General features: G+C 42.1%; 1 protein-coding gene across 1 annotated transcript in view; it reads left to right on the top strand.

Annotated features, from left to right (window-relative positions):
* KCNQ3 (potassium voltage-gated channel subfamily Q member 3) overlaps positions 1 to 24479 on the top strand; it is a 270864-nt gene that overhangs the window by 235834 nt on the left and 10551 nt on the right. The window contains exons 9-11 of the mRNA XM_030553844.1: positions 5863 to 5889; positions 19521 to 19708; positions 21348 to 21450. Of these exons, the coding sequence (XP_030409704.1) occupies positions 5863 to 5889; positions 19521 to 19708; positions 21348 to 21450 (318 nt within the window). The remainder of the gene's footprint in view (positions 1 to 5862; positions 5890 to 19520; positions 19709 to 21347; positions 21451 to 24479) is intronic.

The following is a 24479-nucleotide window of genomic DNA, read 5'->3' as shown; positions in this document are numbered from 1 at the left end:
GTAATATAAAATACATTCAGCATATCACTATAGAGCAGTACAATAATACACATTAGCTGATGTAATATTCTGGCCAGTAGGGAACAGTGGTGTGTGCAGGTGCGTGTATAGGCATGCACACACATACACATTCATATAATATACACATTCATATAATACACACAAATACAAATACCCATGTGCATACACTCACGGTAATATGCGTCCCGTCTCTCGACAGGATTGGCAAAAGTATTTTTTCTTATTCACCTTGCAGAGCAAATACAGTCCTGGGAGAGTGAGTTGGATTCTGTTGTACTTCAATTATCGTTTACAAAATTGGAAGCTGTGCTCTGATTTCTACATATTTTGTTTCTAATGATGGGGTAAGAGGAGGGAAGAACTCAGCTTGTTTTTCAGATTCAGGTTCTGTTTGACAAGTTCATAGAATCACAGAAGATTAGGGTTGGAAAAGCAGCAAAGAATCCTGTGGCACCTTATAGACTAACAGATGTTTTGGAGCATGAGCTTTCGTGGGTGAATACCCACTTCCTCAGATGCATGTAGTGGAAATTTCCAAGGGTAGGTATATATATGCTAGCAAGCAAGCTAGAGATAACGAGGTCAGTTCAGTCAGGGAGGATGAGGCCCTGTTCTAGCAGTTGAGGTGTGAAAACCAGGAGAGGAGAAACTGGTTCTGTAGTTGGCAAGCCATTCACAGTCTTTGCTCAGTCCTGAGCTGATGGTGTCAAATATGCAGATGAACTGAAGGTCAGCTCATCCCAGCCAGGGCTTTGTCAAGCCAGGCCTTAAAAATCTCTAAGAATGGAGATTCCACCACCTCCCTAAGTAACCCTTCCAGTGCTTCATCACCCTCCTATTGAAATAGTGTTTCCTAATATCTAACTTAGACCTTTCCCACTGCAACTTGAAACCATTACTCCTCGTTCTGTCATCTGCTACCACTGAGAACAGCCGGGCTCTATCCTCTTTGGAACCCCCCCTTCAGGAAGTTGAAGGATGCTATCAAATCCTCCCTCACTCTTCTCTTCTGCAAACTAAACAAGCCCAGTTCCCTCAGCTTCTGCTCATAAATCATGTAATGTGCCCCAATCCCCTGATCATTTTTGTTGCCCTTCACTGCACTCTCTCCAATTTGTCGACATCCTTTCTATAGTGGGGGGCCCAAAACTGGATGCAATACTCCAGATTTGGCCTCATGAGTGCTGAATAGAGGGGAATAATCACTTCCCTCAATCTGCTGGAAATGCTCCTACTAATGCAGCCCAATATTCCATTAGCCTTCTTGGCAACAAGGGCACACTGCTGACTCATATCTCACTTCTCATTCACTGTAATCCCCAGGTCCTTTTCTGCAGAACTGCTGCTTAGCCAGTCGGTATCCAGCCTGTAGGCGTGCATGGGATTCTTCTGTCCTTGTTAAACTTCATCAGATTTTTTTTTGACCCAATCCTCCAATTTGTCTAGGTCATTCTGGACCTAGTTTAAATCATAATTTAAATCATTAGTTAGGAAGACTCAATTAAATCATGGATTTCAACATAAAAGTGCATTCTTGTTGGTTGTTATAACCTTAATACATATTCTTCACAACTCAGAGATAGATGTAGGTTTCATTTTTAGAAGGTACATACTATACATTTGAAAACTTTTCAGATTAGTTTTACAACTATATCAGAAAATGAATGATTATTTGGTTATTTCATTTACCAAAGGTAATTGAAGCAGATATTTATGAAGTCATTGGGAGGTGAATGATCTCCAACTGAACAGGCTAATAATTAATATTTGGAGGATTTTCTTGCCATGCTGTATTAGGAGGAGAACATCACCAGAACATCACCAGACAGGCATTGACATTGTCTTATTTAACTAAAACAACAATGTTGTGTATTCTTCAACAGCAAACATATAATATTTTAACAAAACAAGTACGTGATTTTTTTAATTTAGTGAAACATTCAAGGTTTTTAAAATCAGGTCTGTTTTTGTTAAAATAGTTTTTAACTAAAATAGTTAAATGAAATATTTAAAACAAACAAAAATTAAATCAACTATGTCAGCCAGGTCAACACGAGAAACTTAAAATATTGGCTTCTGCAGCTAACTTACCTTCTGCAGTCATCTTCACCTTCGTTTTCCTGTTTGTTCATAATCTGGAAATGAAAAACAAGCTTTCCTGCTTTTTCAGGTCCCAAACAATTTCTCAATTTGGAATGAATTAATCCAAAGGAAGAAAATATTCTTTTTACACTGGCAGAAGAAGCTACTGCTGTTAAAAGTGAGATTATCACTTCAACAGTCTCTGAATAAAAATAATAATAGGAGATATACCTATCTCCTAGAACTGGAAGGGACCTTGAAACGTCATCAAGTCCAGCCCCCTGCTTTCACTAGCAGAACCAAGTACTGATTTTTGCCCTAGATCTCTAAGTGGCCCCCTCAAGGATTGAACTCACAACTCTGGGTTTAGCATGCCAATGCTCAAACCACTGAACTATCCCTGAAGCAGGAAAAAAAAGCTGTTTCATTGCTGACACTGTTTGAAATTTGGAAGGAACTGAGTGAGATCTTAAAAAGAGAAATATACAATGACAGAGTTAAATTACAAGCATTAAAAAATGAATGGGACAAGCACTATCTCCAGCTCATTTTCTTGCAAATATTCTAAATACTCGGTACCAGAGTCAAACCTTAACTGCTGAAGAAGAAGAGTTGGCTATGACATGGACTTCCTGCAATCATCCCTCCAGAATGCCAACTATAATAAACTTCAGAGCTAAGGGTGAACCATTCAGCAAATATGTTTGCTGATGATGTGTTAAAGAAAGTCACACCAGTGAACTGGTGGAAGTCACTTAAGCACTTGGATTCAGAAACTGTTGAAGTGATAATCTCACTTTTAACAGCAGTAATGTCTTCTGCCAGTGTAGAATTATTTTCCAATTTGGAATGAATTAGTCCAAAGGAAGAAAATAACTCTGAAACTACAGAAAATTATGGTGATCTTGAAGGTGGATAGTCTTCAGAATCCTGTATGTTGATGATGGATTCCCCTAAGCAAAATAAGTCAGTGCAGTTATTTAATTATTATTGTCATACTGCTCATTTAGTATTACTCATTGCATTCACTGATGCACACTACTACTTTAAAGATGAAATTGTAAAAGGAAGATCTGCCTGTGTCAGCTATTTATTTTTTATCACAACTGCATCTAAAATGGTAGTACCATAGAGTAACAACTATATTTTTTGCTCAAACATGAGAATTCAAGAATAGTCCAGAAAAAAGACAGGCAGTCCTTAAGAAACAAGTATGAAATAAAAATGTTTACCAACCTGGAGATCCTGCATGTTCAGACATGTTCCTTTCATCATCTTCAATGCAGCTTCCTCCTAAGAAGGAACACTTCTCATGCTGTTGTTTTATTCGGGAAACCGGGCCTTGAATTTCTTTGTTGCACTGTTTGCTTTTTGCATGCATGCCTGTCTTACCCAGAGGTGGAGGAACTTCATTAAAATATTCCCAAACTGGATCTTTTTAATAGCCTGCTGCCATTATAGGTTTTCCCTTCTAGTCAGAGAATGCTATGGTAGATCTCAAATCAATGAACTCAGAAAGACACCAAGACTTCCGGAATATGCTGCTTTGTTTCACTTTTGTTTCAGTTGCCTCCCTCCCTTCTCACATTTATTTCCAGACTTCACCTTGTCCAGATCTATTCCTCCCCCAACAATCTTCTATTCATTGAACTTTTTGAAACTTTGCACTTTTAAAGAGAGGTAAGGGATTGACTCTGTGTACACAAATTTGCAGGGGGACAATAGGGTTGAGGTCTGTTATTTCTCACCTCTATATATTATTTATTTATTTAAAAACATTTTTGCTGTTAAAAAGCATGTTACCTCTGGAGACACAGATTCACAGTTTGAGAACTGTAAAATTAAGCATCTCTGATTGTATCTTCTAGACTGAGCACTGAGTCCCATTGGGTAGATAGAAAGAGTAACCTAAATAATCTACACAGAAGCTCCTGGAACTCCATAAGATTGGGACCCTAATTCGTGAACTATTGGAACTCAATTACAAAACTTTGCTTAAATATTACATGAATATATTGTCTCATACTATAGAATTAGAATTTATAATCCCTATTCCATGATGAGATATCTTTGAGCTATAATGTCCCTGAATTAAAACTATCTTTAGATAGGTTTTTTCCCTCAAAAAACATTTTATCAAAGAAATCCAATTTAAATTGAAAAAATCCAATTTAAATATAAGAAATGTGATTTTTTTAAAATTGTTGATTGCTATCCACCCTGGTAAGTAGGGAGTTTGCTTTTAGAAAGGGCTTTGTGAAATCGCACTGCTGGGAGACAAGCTGGGAAAAATCTACCTGATGAACAGGCCTTTGATCTTTCTTTCTTTTCTTTCTTTCTGTTGGCTTGTCTACACAAACAAATAGTTTGTGGTGAGTGGGGGTATGAATCTGCCTCACAGAATCTGCAGACTAATTGTCTATGTGGACCCTGTTGATGCACATTAGCAGTCTGTTAGTGAACTCTTTGAAATGGGAGAATGAGCAGAAATTGGCTTTTAGCAAAGGGGAAAACTAAGAGTCTATTATGGAGTCAATTTCTTTGGATTTTACCCAGCATGACATCTCAGGAGCAGCTTTGTGTGCCTCCATTTTAAATCCTGAGGGCACTTGTAACCTGGATTTTACAGAAGACCTTGGGAATAGTTGACTGACATGCACAGAACTGACAGTATTCTTTTATATTTAAGGTTTTTGTTAATGCTGAGGATTCTTTCTCCTCCCTCTTGAACTGTATTGACCAGAGTGTTCTGACATCACAATGATGGGTGTGGTATCAGAACCCATGTAGACCAGAATAATTAACTGAACTAATGTTGGCCTTTTGTAAGTGGAGCTATTTAATTGTCTAATGAATCCAGGGGGAAGGGCTAAGTGATTTTTATAATTGTATCCCTTTGCAGCCATTAGCTGAGGATAGGATATTGTAGTGGAGAGAGTTCATGAGAAACACTTTTTTTTTTTTGGAGAAGTGGGGGTCATATTTTTTCCTGATTGTTTTGTTTTCAAATCTGTTCTCTTGAGTTTAGGTGCCAAAAACCAGAAACACTCCAAATTAATGTAAACCTTTGCAGACTTTTGCAGACCTGTGTATGAGCCTCAATTTCCCTGCCTGTGCATGGGGATAATAATCTTTCCTCACGTTGAGCTCTATAGATTAAAAGTGCCATTACAATTACTCTCTACTCTCTATCCCTCCTAATGCAGCATTGTGCCTACGGTAGATACACTTAGAGTTTGTTCCAGTTATGGGGTTATCACTGATTTAGGACTCCATTCATTTTTCTACTCTTCTCATTTCTCTCCCTACTACTCCAGTTTCTCTTTCCACACTGCCCATTGAAAAAATTCAACCATTTCCAAAGAGTTCCTTGAGCTCAATGTTTTGTTCAAAATGCTAATTCTCAGCTTCCTCAGAGGAGCAGGTGATCATTGGGAGTTCTGACTCAGTGGTGTGATGTCAAGCTTGCCTATCCACGCAAGCCTACCTGGAGGACTTTATAATTGAAGTGAAATGTGGAACTTAACTATTCACTGAAGTCTAGGTCCTCAACATAAGGGTCATAAACAGGTTTGTTTTCTTTATGGCTAGTTGGGAGAGGAATGCCAGAGCTTTTTTCGTTGTAACACGGGGTTGCAGTATGGAAAAGATGAGAACCACTGCTCTACAGCAATGCCAGAAAGAAAACTTCTGAATTTAACACACACTTCTTCTCTCTTTGCTTTTTCCTGTTGCTTTCGCTCTTCTTTTCCCTAAAAGAAAAGAGCAATTGGATGGTACTGCCAGGTATGTAACTGTCATGATTATATTCTTGCTTTAATATCATGGTTGAAAAATTCCTCATGGTTAATGTTTTGTTTGTAGGCTCACATGCCACTAACAAAAAATGCTATTAACACTGTAAATATTAATTTAAAACAATTAAACAATGTATTTCTGAGTGCTTCCTTTATTCTTTCCTTTAATAATGGATCAAAGATATGATGTGTACAAAATGTACGGTACTATGGAATTTTGTAACTAACCTAACTAGTTGTTTACATCTAAGGATTGGCCTAAATAGACTTGTGTTAGACTATGCGGTAGAACCGTGGTTCAGCATTCAGGTTGTTATTGGGAGAATTTGAGTCTTCTAACTAACCTTGTTGGTTAATAACACTGCAATATCTTGATATGAGAAATCATGATTGTTGTAATTCACTACATTCACAAGCTCCTTGAGAACAGGTGTAATGAAATCCTAAGATGGACGGACAGTATTACTAAAGTCCCCTGGCAGTTCTTAAAAAAAAAAACAAAAAAAAACCCTCTCTTATTTAGGGTTTGATGTAAAGTCCATTGGCATTTCCAATGGTAGACTCCCATTGACTTTGGTGGGCTTTGGAGCAGATCCCTACTGAAAAGCAGTAAGGTTTCATCAATGAGTAGGGATGTGATATGAGTCAGACTGCAGCTCCTTAAACACACTAGGAAACCACATATGCACTAGGAATAAAAATTTCAAAAGCAGTTAAGTCACTCAGACTCTTAGTGAAACTCAGCAGGACTTTGGCTTCTAAGTCACTTTGGTGCTTTTGAAAATATTACCCCAGGATCCTTTGTTTCCCTAGGCTGTGGCTTCTTTTGAAACAATAGCCTTCTTCAGCAGAATGGTTACTGATCTTGCAATCATTACTGCCAGCCAGCACAGGGAAAGGAGTTTTGAACCACTCCAGAAAAATAGGCAGGTGTGTGCAGTTCCCATTGACCTCAGTAGACTTTGGATCAGACCCCATGATGCTGTCAGTATGACAGCTTCCTGTCTGACTGCTGATTGTTCTATTACAACTAACACAATTAAAATTGCTAAGTGACTTGCTCTTCTTTTTAATTATGTAACCCTTCTGCCCGTCTGAGTTGGCAGCAACAAGGGCCGGGTTCAATATCTAGGGGTTCGGTTTCAATAATGCAATGCAAAACCGGCTTGAGCCCCCACCCGGTGACCTGGGACAATTACATACCACCCCTGGGCACCTCTAAAAGGCAATACTTCCCCTCTCGCAAGCACGGAGTCTGAGTGTAGCAAAATCCTTTTAATAAAGGAGGGAAACAATGCAGCATCATGCTGTGGAAACACCACAAACAGGATTTGTAACACAAATCATGAGCAAAAGACTCACCCCCAGGTTAGTTTGGCAGCATTCTTTTCCCCTTAGGGTCTTAAGTCCAGCAACCCAGAAGATCACCCAAAGTCCCAAAAGCTCAAGAACCCAAAAGTCTCTGTCCCTGGTCAGTGCAAGCCCAGAGTTCAAAAGTTTATCTGCAGAGTTTTACCTCCCAGCCAGGAGGAGGGGGATCACAGCAGTGTTAAGGGGCACCTTACGTGGTTCAAGGCCGACTACCCCACCTCTCAATGGGGTTCTGCTGCAGCCTTCACCACAAGCTGCTCCACCAGCCACTCCACTCCACCAGCTGTCCCACCAGCTGCTCCAGTCATCCCACAAACTGCTCCACTCCACTACCCACTCAGCAACATAGCTTCAGCCCCCCACCTCACCCCAGCACTCAATGATTTCAGCTCTTAGTGATTTTAGCTCTTTAGTGAGTTCAGCTTGCAGTAGGAGAGCCTCAATTCTGGTGTACCATTGCCCACCATGAATTCAGCTCAGCAGCCTGTCACTAGACTCCTAATAGAATTAAAATTAGCTCTGATATTCCACAGTAGAGAGAGGAAGAGGTGCAATTGGCATTTCAGGCCATCAAAAGGGACCCATACCATCAAGTGCAAATACCTGCCCCCAACCTCTCTCTCTCTCTCAATTCATCAGGTTTTGGAACACATGTCCCTTGTCTAGCGAGTGCTACTTAGCTGATAGCAAGTCCCTCTGGCCTAAAACAGTTTAATTGTCCCTGATTCACATAATCAGGGTAACAGGATATTCTTCCTGCCCCAATAATAGAGAAACCGGGGATCCCACAGCAGCCAAAGTGACCATTTGGGCTGCTGTGAGTTCATGCTAGGCGGGGTGGGTGTGCCTATGCCAACAAGATCAACCCCTGAAGTTCTTTTCCACAACTCACTACAATTCACCACTAGATGTCAGGGTAGCGCTCATCCTGACTCTGCTTACAATTTAGATTTAATAAAGGATATTATAATTTATATTACACTGCTGGTTTCCTTTCACATTTCATAGAAACAAATGATGAAGGCTTGCTTTCTTAGTACATGGAGTGGCCCAAAAAGTGTTTGTGTCTCCAGTATCTGGCAGCCATGAAGCTCTTAGTGAGAAAGTTGTAGCAGCAAAGTGTATTGTTTGAGTTTTGCAGTGCAGGGGAGTACGAGGAGTTGAGCTGTGCCTGTCGAAGAGGAGCTAGGAATAAATAAGTAGTATATAGACTAAAACTGAGGCAAGGTTGGGTGATGAACAATAGTTTTTAAAATCTCCATTCTCTGCCCACTGAACTCAGCAGCAAATCTCCATATGATTTCAATGAGAGTAGATATAATATATACATGTGCGTCCGCGCGCACACACACATTCTGATATAAATTCAGTATTGTCTTTCTCTCATTTCCATAAACAAATAGAACATTAGTCAGGTGCAACAGTGGTTTAAGAGAAGACTCTTGAATCTGGGCCCAGTGGTGCGATAGACTCACAGCTGTATGCGACTATTTAGGGTGGACTGTTTGGGGAGGAGAGGAAAGGGCCACTGGGGAGGCTGTAGAGGGAAGAGGAATGTATCCGCTAGTGAGGCTGCATGAGAGTGTCTGTGAGGGGGGAAGGCTGATATGATTTTTGTGGCACCCCAAAGTTTTACTGGATCTCCCCTTCCATGTAGGGTAAAACCATGCAGTTACGTGATGTGGTTGGATGAAAAGCAGGCCTGGTTGTCCATGGTCCCTGGTGCTGGCACAGGATAGGATGGTTGATGCTGACAGGAAAGATGGGACCCTGGTACGAGTGCTGGGTATGCCTTCCTGGTAGATTCAGCTCTGCCATGCATGTTGCTGCTGCTCTGTGAAAAACAGTTCCTCCCCCATAGATGGTACATACTCTACAAGGCAGCATTTAGCCCATTCTCTTAATTCATCTCTAGTCAGGATTTACCAGGTTATGTCTTCATGCCAGAAGTCTTGTTCATCTGCCTTTCATTCCTCTAGCACCTTAAATACTGGATTGCTAGTTACTATGAGTATCACATAGAAATTTTGCTGTAGAAAGATGAATTCACTTCTCCTCCTTTGTCTGACATAGCCTAGTTCTGTTCTTCTCCAGGATGCATTGCAAGGCCTGTCTGTTGACTCAGGCTTTTCCTGAGGGTTTAGCTCCATTGGGAAGGTGTTCTGAGTGTAAGCGGGGGAATGGTCCCGCTATTGTGGGGAACTTTCCTGGCTTATACACTATCATGGTGAAATGGACGAGTGAAAGGATCTGAGTCTTCGCTCCCACTTCCTTTACCCAGAGGCCTGCCTGACCTCAAGGGCTCCCATTTCACTCTCCTATGTGGCCGAGTCTTCGTAACCCCAGCAAGGCTGGGCCCAGGATTCCTGGGGAGCTTGACCCCCAACCTTGTCATGGTCACTTAGGGAAGGGGCTAGAGTGTCCCCGCTCCGGGGTACTCTCTCTGCACTGGGTGCTTCCCTGACCCACTGATCATTACATACAGTTCAAAGCAAATACAATTTATTAAACAGCAACCAGTTTTTAAAAATAAGGAAAAAATTAAAGGAAAACACATCATCCCTCTCTGTGGCACGGGGACATCACAACCAGTGTTTCTGGAATGTCAGGGAAGTTCAGTCTGTTTCTCACAAGTCCCAGGCCCCATCCTGAGGCCCCTGCTGTGCTACAGGGATGCTGCGGGTTGGACACTTGCTCTGGCAGTGGCCACACACCCTCAGGCTTTAGGTGGCAGGACCCTTCTTCCCAGCATCACCCCCACCCCGGCGGGCTTACAGTCCCCCTCCAAGTCTGGCCTGCTGGGCCTCTTGGCTGGGGACGTCTCTCTGTGCTGGGCCCACTGTCCAGGGTCCCCTTTGCTCTCCCCAGTTGCTCACCGCACCTGGCTCCACTCTGCCTCAGCTCCAGCTCTACCACTCTGCCTCAGCACTATTGCTGCTGTTCTGCCTCCAGCTCCCTGGCCTGCTTTTCTGGCCCCTCTGGCTGGCACGGCTCTGCTCCCCAGCTCAGCTTGGGCCCCTGCTTTGTCCTTAGCTTGGCCGCACTCTGTTCCAGACAATTCCAGCTCACACAGAAGATGAGACTTCCCCTAGATGCATTATTGTGAAAACTGATTTTTGCCTAAATTGCCAAGCATTTTATTTTATCCTCACAATTTTTTATCATTCTGCTATAGCTCATTAATTCTTCTTCCATCCATCCTTCCCCTCACCCCCAACATGAAAACAGCCTAGATGACCCAAGCCTTCAAGCTGCTGAGTGCCTCCCAAGAAGTGCTCAGAACCTCTCAGAATAATTGGGCCCGCAGGGTGCTAATGGAAGGATCTGTGACGTATTGGCTTTGTGAGTGAATAGTGTTGCTCTCTGGTGGCTGAAACACCGAGAAGATGAGGGATTTACTATTACCACTAGTAGCTAAAAGTATTTTTCTATAGCTTACATGTTAGAAATCTGCAATTTTGGACCTCATGAATTAGGATTCTAGTCCTGGCTCCTTAAGCATAGGTGTGAGTTATCAGGAGGAGTTGTCCTTGATTATTTTAGGGCTGAATATAATGTTTTCCCTGAGTTTTCCCTTGTGCAGAATGTCATATCTATTTGCTTTCCTCAAAGAGGTGTGTTGAGGATTAATTGGCTGATGTTTGGAAGTATTTTGGAAGAGTGATCACTAAGGTATGCCTACACTACGGGATTATTCCGATTTTACATAAACCGGTTTTGTAAAACAGATTGTATAAAGTCGAGTGCACGCAGGCACACTAAGCACATTAATTCGGCGGTGTACGTCCATGTACCGAGGCTAACGTCGATTTCCGGAGCATTACACTGTGGGTAGCTATCCCGTAGCTATCCCTTAGTTCTCGCAGTCTCCCCCGCCCATTGGAATTCTGGGTTGAGATCCCAATGCAAAAACAGTGTCGTGGGTGATTCTGGGTAAATGTCATCACTCAATCCTTCCTCCGTGAAAGCAACAGCAGACACTCATTTCGCGCCCTTTTTCCCTGGATTTCCCTGGAAGACACCATAGCATGGCAACCATGGAGCCCGTTTTGCCTTATCACTGTCACCGTATGTGTACTGACTGGATGCTGCTGACAGACGTGGTACTACAGTGCTATACAGCAGCATTCATTTGCCTTTGCAAGGTAGCAGAGACGGTTACCATCCCTATTGCACTGTCTGCCATTGTAAATTGGCGATGAGATGACGGTTATCAGTCATTTTGTACCGTCTGCTGCTGTTATGGGCGCTCCCGGCTGGCCTTGCTGAGGTCGGCCGGTGACGCATGGACAAAAATGGGAATGACTCCCTGGGTCATTCCCTTCTTTATGTTTAGTCTAAAATTAAAGTCAGTCCTGCCTAGAATATGGGGCAAGTGTACTAGAGAACCAGAGAGCACAGCCACTCCGTGTCAGAGCCCCAGAGATCCCGCAGAAATGATGAGCTGCATGCCGTTCTAGGGGTGCCTCTGCAACAACCCCAACCGTTGCTTCCCTCCTCCCCCAACCTTCCTGGGCTACTGTGGCCGTGTCCCCCCATTTGTGTGATGAAGTAACAAAGAATGTAGGAATAAGGAACACTGACGATTTAGTGAGATAAAATGAGGGAGAGGAATCCTCCAGCTGCTATGATAGTCCAGGCAGGACATTAAAGGGTAGTAGGGGAGAGGAGCGCAGCCTCTCACTGCTGTGATAGCCCAGGCAGTACAGAATCTTTTCTTTAGACATGAAAGGGGGGGTGGCTGATAGAGCTCAGCCTCCAGTTGCTATGATGAGGACAGTTACCAGCCGTTCTGTACCATCTGCCAGGGATGACTGAGAGTCATTCCCATTTTTACCTAGGCACCCCCAGCCGACCTCACCAAGGCCAGCCAGGAGCACTCACAGGCTGATGATGACAATGGATAGCAGTCATATTGTTCCATCTGCCACCGGGAAGGGGATGCTGATGTTCAGCGCTGCAGCACCCCATCTACCAGCAGCATGCAGTAGACATAGGGTGACATTGAAAAAAGGCAAGAAACGTTTTTTTCCCTTTTCTTTCGGGGGGGGAGGGTGTAAATTGACGACATATACCCTGAAACACCCGGGAAAACGTTTTTGACCCTTCGGGCATTGGGAGCTCATCCAAGAATGCAAATGCTTTTCGGAGACTGCGGGGACTGTGGGATAGCTGGAGTCCTCAGTACCCCCTTCCTCCCTCCATGAGCGTCCATTTGATTCTTTGGCTTTCCATTACGCTTGTCACACTGCGCTGTGCTGGAGATTCTGTATCATAGCCTGGAGATTTTTTCAAATGCTTTGGCATTTGTCTTCTGGAACGGAGCTCTGATAGAACAGGTTGGTCTCATCATACAACGATCAGATCCAATATCTCCCGTACGGTCCGTCCTGGAGCTCTTTTTGGATTTGGGACTGCATCGCCACCCATGCTGATCAGAGCTCCACGCTGGGCAAACAAGAAATTAAATTCAAAAGTTCGCAGGGCTTTTCCTGTCTACCTGGCCAGTGCATACAAGTTCAGATTGCTTTCCAGAGCGGACACAATGGTGCACTGTGGGATACCGCCCAGAGGCCAATACCGTCGATTTGCGGCCATACTAACCCTAATCCGACATGGCAATACCAATTTCAGCGCTACTTCTCTCGTCGGGGAGGAGTACAGAAATCGGTTTAAAGAGCCCTTTATATCGATATAAAGGGCTTCATTGTGTGGACAGGTGCAGGGTTAAATCGGTTTAACGCTGCTAAATTCAGTTTAAATACGTAGTGTAGACCAGGCCTAAGACAATTTACAGAAGGCTTTTGATATATTGGAGAATTAATTGAGGATGGATTTTTCAGGACTCAGCATTGACCTATTGACATCAATATCCTATTAACTTCAGTGGGAGCTGAGTTAGGCCAAAGCTAAGTGCTTTTGAAAATCTGACCTGTTACATCTGTTGTTTGTGCACTATGTCTCCGTAAGCTAATGCAATACAAGTTTGACTCCCCAGAGCTAAGCTCACCCATGTAAGATACGGTTGCTAATGTAGTAAAAATTGGGGTAAGCATGACTGCCTTGCGCTTCCAATTATTTGAGCTACAAAACAGATCTAAAAATATTATTACAAAACTTTTTTTAAAAAAAATGTATTAGAAGAGTTCCTGACTGGATCTTTTTATTTTATTTTATTAGATTGTGTTTTATTTTTGGGGATTAAAATTATAAATATAGGAAGGGGGTTATATTTGATCCATTGTCAGGATTATCACTTTGGTTTTTTTCATTCTTGCACAAATATCGTGAGTTTATGGAACGCCAGTATTAGGTGCAAAAAAACCCCCACAAAACAAAACAAAAATCATTCCAGAGAAGGGAGTGTCTGACTTGCATGACAGGATGAAACTGCATTATTGTCTTGTATGATAGTTTCTGGAACTAATCTTATAGTTCAGTGGTTCCCACCCTTCTAGGGTGAGTGTAAAACCTCAGCTGCAGCAGCCAGTGACCCCCAATCCTTCCTCATACACTCAACAATCACATTCCACTCTCAGAAACTCCAGCACAATTCACACCGAAGTCAGTGGAAGTTGCAAGTGAGAATTAGAGGGCAGAATTTTTCTGTATCAATGAACTGAGCATCTGGCCTTTGTGCTGAGTCTCTGTGCTGCACGTCAGCTTGCCTCCCCTTCAGCAGTTTCATATGATCCACTATGGAGCGTAGGTGCATCTAACTTGGGTCTGTGCTTAGTTGCACAAGTCTGAAGTTTGGAGCAGTTCAGATTCCATCACAGCTTAAGAGTGCACACGATTGAGTGGGAGGTGGGCATTGATGGTGCTCCACAGGTTTGTCATGATGGTCCTCATTCTGTAACCACTTTGTGTTTAGGATTTGCCATGAAAGTTGTTAAAAGTTCCACCCCAGAATCAGAATTTTGTGTAAGGGAGGAATTTGCCATGGAACCGCATGCCAAGGGGACAAAAAACACTCCAATACCAATGCCAGAAGCTTGAGCTCTACCAGTAGCCATACCTGTTCGAGTATGTGGGAACCACTGCCCTAGTCACACTTATGAAGAGCGATGTGATCTCTGCATGTTTTAATACTTCGATATTGAGTCATGGACATGCTGTGTTCATGAAGGAGATCATGTAATAAGATACAATGTTTCCAGGTCTTTGTTTTAATAGATCCAAAATTCATCTGCTGGAAATGAGAATAAAGCCCACTCGTTGCCTGCTGATGATTTTTTATCTGGAAAGAAATCCGGAGAGTTTTAGTACACAATGCACTGTAAACTGAGCAACATTTTTCTCAAGTGAAATTGACGCATGATTTCCTGAATATTGTACTGCTGTAATTGCCCTTGTTCAGACATGAATATCAGTATCTGCTGTGTAATTGTTTAATATTGTAGCAAGTGTTGGTATTAGCTTGAAAGTTCTCCATCAGATTTCAACCTAAAATACTGGCGAATGAATCAAAATAAAGGCCTTAAAAATAAACGTGCAGGAGCATTATTCTGCTCATGGATTCAAAGGGTAGAATTCTGGCGTATAAGGAGAATCTGGGAACGATTTAGGATTAGATTATTCATCATAAATAAAATAGAGAAAATATCTTGTGGACATATGCAGTTGAGATCTTTGCTGCAAATATCAGAGGGGTAGCCGTGTTAGTCTGGATCTGTAAAAGCAGCAAAGAATCCTGTGGCACCTTATAGACTAACAGACATTTTGGAGCATGAGCTTTCGTGGGTGAATACCCTCTTCTTCAGATGCATGTGATGGAAATATCCAGGGACAGGTATATATATGCTAGCAAGCAAGCTAGAGATAACGAGGTCAGTTCAGTCAGGGAGGATGAGGCCCTGTTCTAGCAGTTGAGGTGTGAAAACCAAGAAACAAAAACCTGTAGGAGAGCACTTCAGCCTCCCTGGCCACACTATAGCAGACCTTAAGGTGGCCATCCTGCAGCAAAAAAACTTCAGGACCAGACTTCAAAGAGAAACCGCTGAGCTTCAGTTCATCTGCAAATTTGACACCATCAGCTCAGGATTGAACAAAGACTGTGAATGGCTTGCCAACTACAGAACCAGTTTCTCCTCTCTTTGTTTTCACACCTCAACTGCTAGAACAGGGCCTCATTCTCCCTGATTGAACTGACCTCATTATCCCTAGCTTGCTTGCTAGCATATATATACCTGCCCCTGGATATTTCCACCACATGCATCTGAAGAAATGGGTATTCACCCACGAAAGCTCATGCTCCAAAACGTCTGTTAGTCTATAAGGTGCCACAGGATTCTTTGCTGCTTTTGCTGCAAATAAGCCATCTGCCATGCTGAGTGATGAGGAATATTTTGACCTACATTCCAGAAGGGAGGTGTGGAAAAGCAAGGAATCCTGTTTTGAGACAACCAGTGCAGGGTTTCTTAGCTCCAAATTTAGAATAAATCCTGAGATAAGCTTTCTGGTTCCTTTGTACTGTAGCTCTGTCCCAATACACTTCCATTTCCTTGTGGTCACACACTCACAGCATTGGTCTGGCTAATGCTTCCACCTGCTGTCTTAAGGAAGCTGGTATTTAGTTCCGTTAGTACAATTTAAGAACTCTGGAGTTCCAGATGCTATAAGGACTACTCCTGTGGCCTTGAGCAAGTTATTTCTCCATCTGCAAACAAGAGATAATATAGTAGAACCCTTTTGTGTACATTAAGAGGAATGCCCAATTAACACTGTGTGCCATTTGAATTGTAAGACAGGGAGCCTATCATGTATCTAGACAGGCCTGAGGAGCTGAGATGGACAAAGAGGCTATACATAGCCAACATGTAGTTCATGCCCAGTTCCAACACATTTCCCTCCCTCCACTCTTCAGAATGAGGCTTCCTCTGGCTCTCTATGGAAATTTGAAGAAGTCCCCCGACCACACAATCTCTGCCACTTTCTGCCTTCTTCAGCACTTCTTAGGGTGACAGATGTCCCAATTTTAGAGGGACTGTCCCAATATTTGGAGCTTTTTCTTATATTAGTACCTACTAGCCCCTACCCCCATCCTGATTTTTCACACTTGCTTTCTGGTCATCCTACCACAGGGGTCGGCAACCTTTCAGAAGTGGTGTGCCTAGTCTTTTTAGGAGATCTCTTTCTAGAAGTCTATAATATATAACTAAACTATTGTTGTATGTAAAGTAAATAAGGTTTTTTAAATGTTTGTTTCAAATGTTTTTTAAATGTTTTAAATGTTTAAGAAGCTTCATTTAAAATTAAATTAAAATGCAGATCTCCCTGGACCGGTGGCCAGGCAGTGTGAGTGCCACTGAAAATCAGCTCATGTGCCACCTTCGGCACGTGCCATAGGTTGCCTACCCCTGCCCTAGCACCTCTACCAGAAAGTTCATGCTTCACATGATAATTTCTCACAGTCTTGTCTCAACCAAAAGTGAGTTTTGGAAAATGTTGATGGGCCCAAACCAAAGTGAACTTTGAGGACGTCTGGCCTAAACTTCATTGCTTGGGCTCATCTTTGCTAGTGACCTCAGGCCAAAATATGCAAATTAGAGTGCCTAAAGCGCTGCAACTAAATCAGCCTCTAGGCATCCAGAGGCCTGATTTTTAGAGGTGCTGAACACACACAGTTCATGGGACCTGCAAGGGCTCAGCATTATTTGAAATGAGGCCACTTATTAAGGTGCCTAACTTTGGGCACTGAGTTTGCATTTCATCTTCATCTCACTTACTAGAGCACTTGCTCTGCATACAGCTTTGAACCTTAGGCTGTTCGCCCAAAGTAAACCTCTTTAGCTTTTGCAATTCGCTCTTCATTATTAATATGGTGAGTGAGAAGCTTACTTCCACTGGAGATCTGATGCACATAGGATGCTCTGAACATTTCAGCACCACTTTCCATCTGACCTTCTCATCCTCTAGCAGCTGTAATATCCTCCTTCTTGAATCTCGCCCCATCCTCTCTCCAATCTGTCTAAAACTGTGCTGCAAAAATCCTCTGCCTTGCCCAGCTCTGATCCTGCTCAGCCCCTGTTTCAAATAACTTCACTTTAATAGCTTCACCTTTTACTTCCTGCCTCAGATTCAAACTCTTCGTTTCCTGCTTCAAATGTGTCTTACTTCTCCATGATTGTTCAGTCCCTGCTGCTCATCTAACTCACTCTGACCCCCAAGCCCACTTCTATGCCTTCTTCCTTTCAGTCCCTATTCCCAGAATCCCCTTTGAGGGGTCTCCCAATGACACCCTCTTCTCCTTTAAAGCCTTTCACAACAGCATCTTCTTCTGAGAACTGTGCTTTTATATTTTAGTTAAACAAGCAAACAGAATCTCTGTGGTGTAACCCTCAAGGTGCGTGTATGACTCATCCAAGCGATCTTACTATCTTCGTTTCCCCTGCTTTTTCAAACCCTCCCTGAGTTAGATGTCTGAGCATGGTGCATTCTGGTAATCGTGAGCTGGCAGGCCTCAAGGGAGATGCTACAGCCAGTGCAACATAGAGTAGCCCCGAGGGAGCTCTAATTTGCGACAGGGAACAAATTGTCCCCCAAGCTGATCAAAGAATGTACTTTCTGAATGCCTCTGCTGCAATCTGCAGCACTACTTTTAGCTTTTGCAAAGAAATACAGGCATTCATCACCAGTGTGACTGTAACTACACACCACACACAGGAAGCAATGGGAACAGTCCATACTGATAGGGAAAAAAATTATGTAGCCATTAATCTCTGCTCTGAAATTATAAGGCATGGCCAGGTTTTGTGGGGAGTTTTATATAATGCATTTCATTGTTGTTTTACATATAAAAATACAAGGTACTGACAAGGCATTTGTGTGATCTCACTAGGCTACAGATACAGTGTTCACACTGACAATACTGGTAAAAAAAGCCCAACAAGCCTTCTAAAACTCATCCCCATACAAAGATTTTTCTTAAATAATATCAATATCTCTAGGACATAACTCATTGTGATAGGCACCTTAGCAATTCCATTGGTCAATTAGCTTTAGATAAGACAGATAGTTGAGGGCCACAATAATTTGGATACAATGAAATATTCTGCAATTGCCCTTAGCTGTAATGTCCAAATCAAGGTGGAACAATGTCTGCTGATTGTATGATCTGACTGTAGCCTGATTGAATGACCTGGGATAGCAGGGGACTGGACTTGGTGACCCAGGAAGCCCTTTCCAGACCTATATCCTACATTCCTATAGTCTTAATGGCCACACCTCCTAGTAAAGATGAGAGTAGTCCAGTTACTCATGGATCTGCATTTGTCCCACAAGCCACACCTTGACCACCATACTTTAATCAATGCAGGAGAATCCCTGAGGAGTGCCAAATACACTTTCAATTTAGGATCTGACACCTATTCAATATTTCACTGGGCATGACATGTGGCAAATAACTTTGTGCTGCCATAAGAAGTTTTAGTAATCTTCTTGGTTATCAATATAGTCGTTCAACCAGCAGAAAGATCACAGGTGCCAGTCCAGAGGTTAGCATGGAGGGGCTGGTGTGGGTCCAGCTGCAGAGTGTCCCCTGAAGAACACACGTTCTCATGGCATTAATATTCTAATAGGGTAGCCAAATGAATTGCTAGAGGGCTGAAAGGCATCAGAATGCTTTAAATTCTTATCAGTCAGAAGACACCCTCCTCATTTCCCCCACCATGAATCTTGACTGGAATTAAATGGGTGAGAACTGGGTGTCCTGTAGTGCCATGTACAGAGCAATTGCTTAGGAATGTCTTTGTGTTCTGGGCTGTTTTGAAAATAATGTATTCTTAGTCCAACACACATTCAGACTTCTCTCATTCATCATCACTATGCACGGGCAGCTCATTTAATAGCCTAACAGGCACCCAGCACTTAAAGAGGCATTGAGCTGAAAAGGCCAATTCTCCCTATCATCAGATAATGATACTGGCTAAATATTGGTGTTTATCTTCTTAATAAGAAAGCTGACACTTCAGCCAGGTTAATGGAGCAGAAGCCGTGTGACAGACTAGGTAGAGAGGATGGTAACATTGGCTGCATTGATATAATGCCCCGTCCCCAACAGTGAATTCTCGACTGAGTTTCGTTGTTGGTTACGAAGACACTGATGTATTACCATAGCTCCAGCAGTGTCCGTCTTGTATGCGAAACATTTATTTGGGATCTAATGTATTAACAGCATCATGAAAACAAGTTACAGTGTACTGGTCTCCATTAACGGAGGAAAATTGATCACTTTTGCTTATTTTGTAGCCAAAAGCTGGGTCTCTTGGATCGGGTTCGTGGTACCAATACTAAAGGAAAGCTATTTACCCCTCTGAATGTAGATGCCATTGAAGAAAATCCTTCTAAAGAGCCTAAGAATGTTGGCTTGAATAATAAGGAGCGTTTTCGTACTGCATTCCGAATGAAAGCATACGCCTTTTGGCAAAGCTCAGAAGGTAGCATGTCTATATGAATTCATTTTTAACCCTCCCAGATTCCTTCACCCTGTTACCATGGCTTTCTTTTTAATCCATCTCCTTTTGAGACTTCATGACCTACCTTCAAAATAGCAAATCAACACAATTAAAATAATCTGGGGCAGACACAGCTATGCTTTGCCTTTGCATGGACAATTTATGGAACACCGGGGGAAGATTTGGAAAATAATGCTGGAATCCAAGCAAAGCAATGCTCAAAATAAAGTGCATGTATTCCTCAAAACCAACCATGTTCTGTATTGATATGTTTTCAGTGGAACCCACTTATAGTCAGCGTGGAAATATGGGAACTCAGGGGCAGTGATTGCATGTATCTAGGAAAGTCTACTGACACTCTAGGCTAGTATAATCTACGCTTTTTTTAAGATTCCCTCAGTGTTTTTGTTAACTTAAACTCACTCTAAACTTGCTCACATAGACTTCTCTGAACTGGCCAATGTGTAACTTTGACACCCAGCTCCTTACACATCATGTGTGAATTTGGGCCATTGAGGCTTATCTCCTGCCTGAGAGAGAACTGTAGCAAGAAAAGCAACTTACAAGAGGTATAAGACTCTGTGAGTTAAAGTCGGCCTGACCCGGCTGTGCTTTACTCACACTTTCTTTCAGCTGTTTAGGATGCTAGTAACAGCATCTCAGACTCACGTACATGGTTAGAGTGGGGTGTAGTACGTCCAAGCAGCTTAATTGCCTTTGAAGCATTCTCAGTGTAACAGAGTCCAGATTAGTGCCTGGGCGTCCCCCACATTGCTGCTCAGTTTGACCCTCAGTTTATAGTGGTGTAAAATGCAAATCCCAGTTGGTCTCAGTTTATCAAGTACAATTTGCAAATTATAATTTCAGTTATGAGGAACCTCTGATTTTAGGACCATAGTCTCAGCCCAGAGCTGTGCCAAATGCTAGGCATGCACACATGGGAAAGGGGGAAGGAATCATCACAGCACCTCAGGGCAGCAGAGCAGAGATAATGCTCCTCTGCCCTAATGTGTACCCCCTGAAGGAGGGAGCTCCACACAGCAGAACCTTTCGTCTTGCCCCAGGCCACAGGGGATCTTGGTGGGGATCTGCACCAAGCAGGGGACTCACCTCACTTATATGTCCTCCCTAAATCCTGTCCCACTTTGTGCAGGGGAACCACAACAGTTACACTGCCCAGAGAGCCTCTGTAGCCATAGGAGCATGTGGGAGGGAGAGATTTGTACCTTACTGAATAGAATCAAGCCCAAAAGATCTCTATCTTCATTTCCCACTAGACTACTGCAGCAATAACTTATTCTTAAAAACACCTCAAAAATGGAAGGTCCTTAATCCAACTGACAAGAAGGAAAACTCTAGATGGTTCATGAAATGGCTAAAATTTTGGGAGACTTTCTGAAACCACAAAGTGTCTTTGCATTCTCCTGGCCTGGTGTAGAAGGACACAGGGGGCATCACCCTCTTCAGAGGATAAGTGCTGGCCAAAGTAACCAAAGGAACTTCTCATGGGTGATTATTGACTGAAATTAGTTTATATTACTTACTTGGTTTAATATTGTTTTGAAAAATGCTGTAAATTGTGGTCTGATTTTTGCATGCATGTGTTTGACCTACTTTACAGATGCAGGAACAGGGGATCCCATGACTGAAGATAGGGGTTACAGTAATGAGTTCCTCATGGAAGATATGATCCCCACATTGAAGGCAGCCATCCGAGCTGTCAGGTAAATTTCCTTTGTGCTTATCAGTACTGGCTTTGACCTTTAATGCTTGGCCTACAGGAAATCACTGCATCATGTCACCAGGTTGTTCATTGTTGTTGGGTCTTTAGATGGAGTAGGGAGTTAGATCACAGTAGGTATTTGCAAGGGAGATAACTAGAGCCAGTCAAAAATTTTCAGATGAAACAGTTTTCTGTAGGAAAATGCTGATTTGACAATAATTAAAATGGTTTGTGAAAACTCATTGATTTCACAAAAAATATCAACAAAAAATTATCACCATTTTGCTTCAGTAATATCCAAACACTTTGTTTTAACTTTATTACTTTTACTTTTATATTATTATTGCATAATTTATCATACAAAATGTCAAAATGATAAAGTGCTTTGACCTTATTGAAACGAAGTGTTTCAATAAGGTTGGAATTTTCATTTTTGTGGGGAATTAACTTTTCATTCTGATTCAGGATGAAAGGAAATTTTGAAATGTCAGAATTTTCCATGCAACAAAAGTTCTGAATTTTGACTAGTTCCAGGGATAACAAAAAATAACAACAAAATGGTTTGGTGGCTGGGGAGGAGGGAGAGAGGGTTGAGTAGCTATTAAAAGATCTCAATATTTGCAGCTTAGTTAAGCAATGATTAGTGAAGTGCATGATGAATTGACAAACATTTAAAGCATTTAAACACCAGTAACACACAGGAATTATTTAGGTTGGTACTAAGGGATATAATGAGGATGAGTAGGACAATGTTAAGAAAGGGAAAATGTAAGCAAAATATCAGGATAAACTTCCTGGCAATTGGATTTATTAGCTTGTGAAATAATTTCTCTAGCAAATTGGTGGAAGCCTTATTGTTTGGGACATTTTTATAGGTTCTAAAGTCAGAAGGGACCATTGTGATCATCAAGCCTGACCTCCTATATAACACAGGCCATAGAACTTCCCCAAAATAATCCCTAGAGCAGATCTTTTAGAAAACCATCCAGCCTTGATTTAAAAATTCTGAGTGATGGAGAATCCTTGGTAAATTGTTCCAAATTAAATGAGACAGGACAGAACAGTTCCCTATATACTATAGGGAACAATCCTTCAATGCTATGCAATGGCCTAGAACATCTAATAGGTGTTTTCAATCTGCAATATTTATGATTTATCCCAATATTTTTGCTGATTATAGAACATAATTAGACATTTGGATATGTCTGGTACATGATATTTTAATATCTTCATTCTTCAAGCAAAACTTTCTTAATACAATTTGAAAACAATCTTCTGTTAAGATTTTCTGCTGAAAATTACAAGAAATATTTATGTGAAATTTTGTGCATACTTTTCCACACAGAAAGCCCCTCATTTCTAGGATAGGAATGGACACATGATCCTGTGGCCTCCAACTGACCCAAATGTCACCTCTGTTCCCCATTTCAGTTTTTACATTCTAATAGACTATACTTGGCCAGATTGTAATTGTAGATTTGCGATGCATCTTGCTTGGTATCACAAGAAACGTGCTTCAGGGTCCAAATGCTGGCAGTAGAGGATAATTCCACGGTTCAGTAATGCACACCACACATTTAGGATAGGAAACCTGCTCAGTGGCAGCTTGCTGCCCCTCCACTCAGAAAATAACACTAAAGCCACAAAAAAATTGACTTTCCTCGCAGTTGTACTCACCATTGATAGCTGTTAATTCTTCACTGTAGCATGACCATCTTCCAGCTGAAAGAGCTATGCAAGGGCAGGTGCTAGAGTGCTGCAGACTCTGTTGAGCACATCCTACTTAGGGACAATTCAAAGAAGGTGTCCATCATTCTTTGAATATGCTGGCAGCTGTAGCAGAACCCTAAGGGGCCATGTTCAGAAGTGTCTAAGTAATGAATGCACCCAGTCAATGAGTGCACATGCACGCAATGTCCTATCTTAAATTTTGACTTAGCGTATATCTGCAGTGCAAAAAAAGGAATCTATCCACGTTAACTGACTGGATTCAAATAGCAGTGAAGACACGGTTTTTACCTCAGGTTAGCAGCTTGAGTTAAACCCCAGGTTTCCCTATCAGCTTTGACTCAAGCTACTAACCTAGGTTTCTGTGTCTTCGCTGGTATTTTAACCCAAGTTAGCTAACCTGAGTTAACAACAAACCTTTTTTATATATTTTTTGCAGCATAGACTTATGGTTCGGGTGTGTCTGGTACCCGGGGTTCCTTAAACCCAGAGCTCTCAGTAACATTATTCTCTGCAAGGCCGTATCAGGAAATAAACCAAGGGAGATTCAGCACCTTTGTCTGCTATGTGATTGGCACAAATCACGCAAAATCAAGTGATTTCACTTAAAGCCTTCACTTTATGTTTCTCAGCACTCTCACCAGAATGCCTTTACTCAGAGTCTCTGCTTTATTTAGTCTCAAGCACAGACAAACACAATAGGTTATAGAGCACCCCCAAACAATAGTTACCTATGGTCTGGTGGGGTCTCAAGTGGTCAAATGAGGAGATTCAAGTGGTCAGCTAACCACCTGTTGCTGGAGATTCCAAGAGATGTCCAGAAGCTCAAATCCAAATTCCTCAGACCTGTCTACTGCTTTTATGTTAGTAACTACTACAATTACATCAACATGTCAATCAAAGAAAAACCATTAAGAAAGCGCTTTTTAAGTCATTAGTTATGTTTTTTGCAGAATCTGCAGTCTTATACATATACCAAAAGTCAAATATAGATAGACTTCCTGTTTTTCACAGACGCTTACCCCAGCATCTCAGAGAAGACATCGAGTCAGTCTCACTCCATGTGGTCGCTGCCTCCTCCCTCCCAGCTTTGCCTTAGTTATGCTAAGTTCCTGCAAAGGCCTACTAAATGGCTAATGGCAATAAGCAAAATAATTGCTAATCCAGCCCAATAATTGGCAGCGGTGTGGACACCCAACTGGTTGATAAATATGCCCCTCTACATGGTTACACTGCAGCTGGGAGCAAGCCAGATGGAGAGACTTGCACTAGCGTGTTAACAATAGTAGTGTGGACATTGTC

This window comes from Gopherus evgoodei, chromosome 2 (assembly GCF_007399415.2).
Source record: "Gopherus evgoodei ecotype Sinaloan lineage chromosome 2, rGopEvg1_v1.p, whole genome shotgun sequence".
In the NCBI taxonomy this organism is placed as follows: Eukaryota; Metazoa; Chordata; order Testudines; family Testudinidae; genus Gopherus; species Gopherus evgoodei.
The sequence above is the reverse complement of the archived record's forward strand: the minus strand, read 5'-3'. Positions and strand labels throughout refer to the sequence as shown.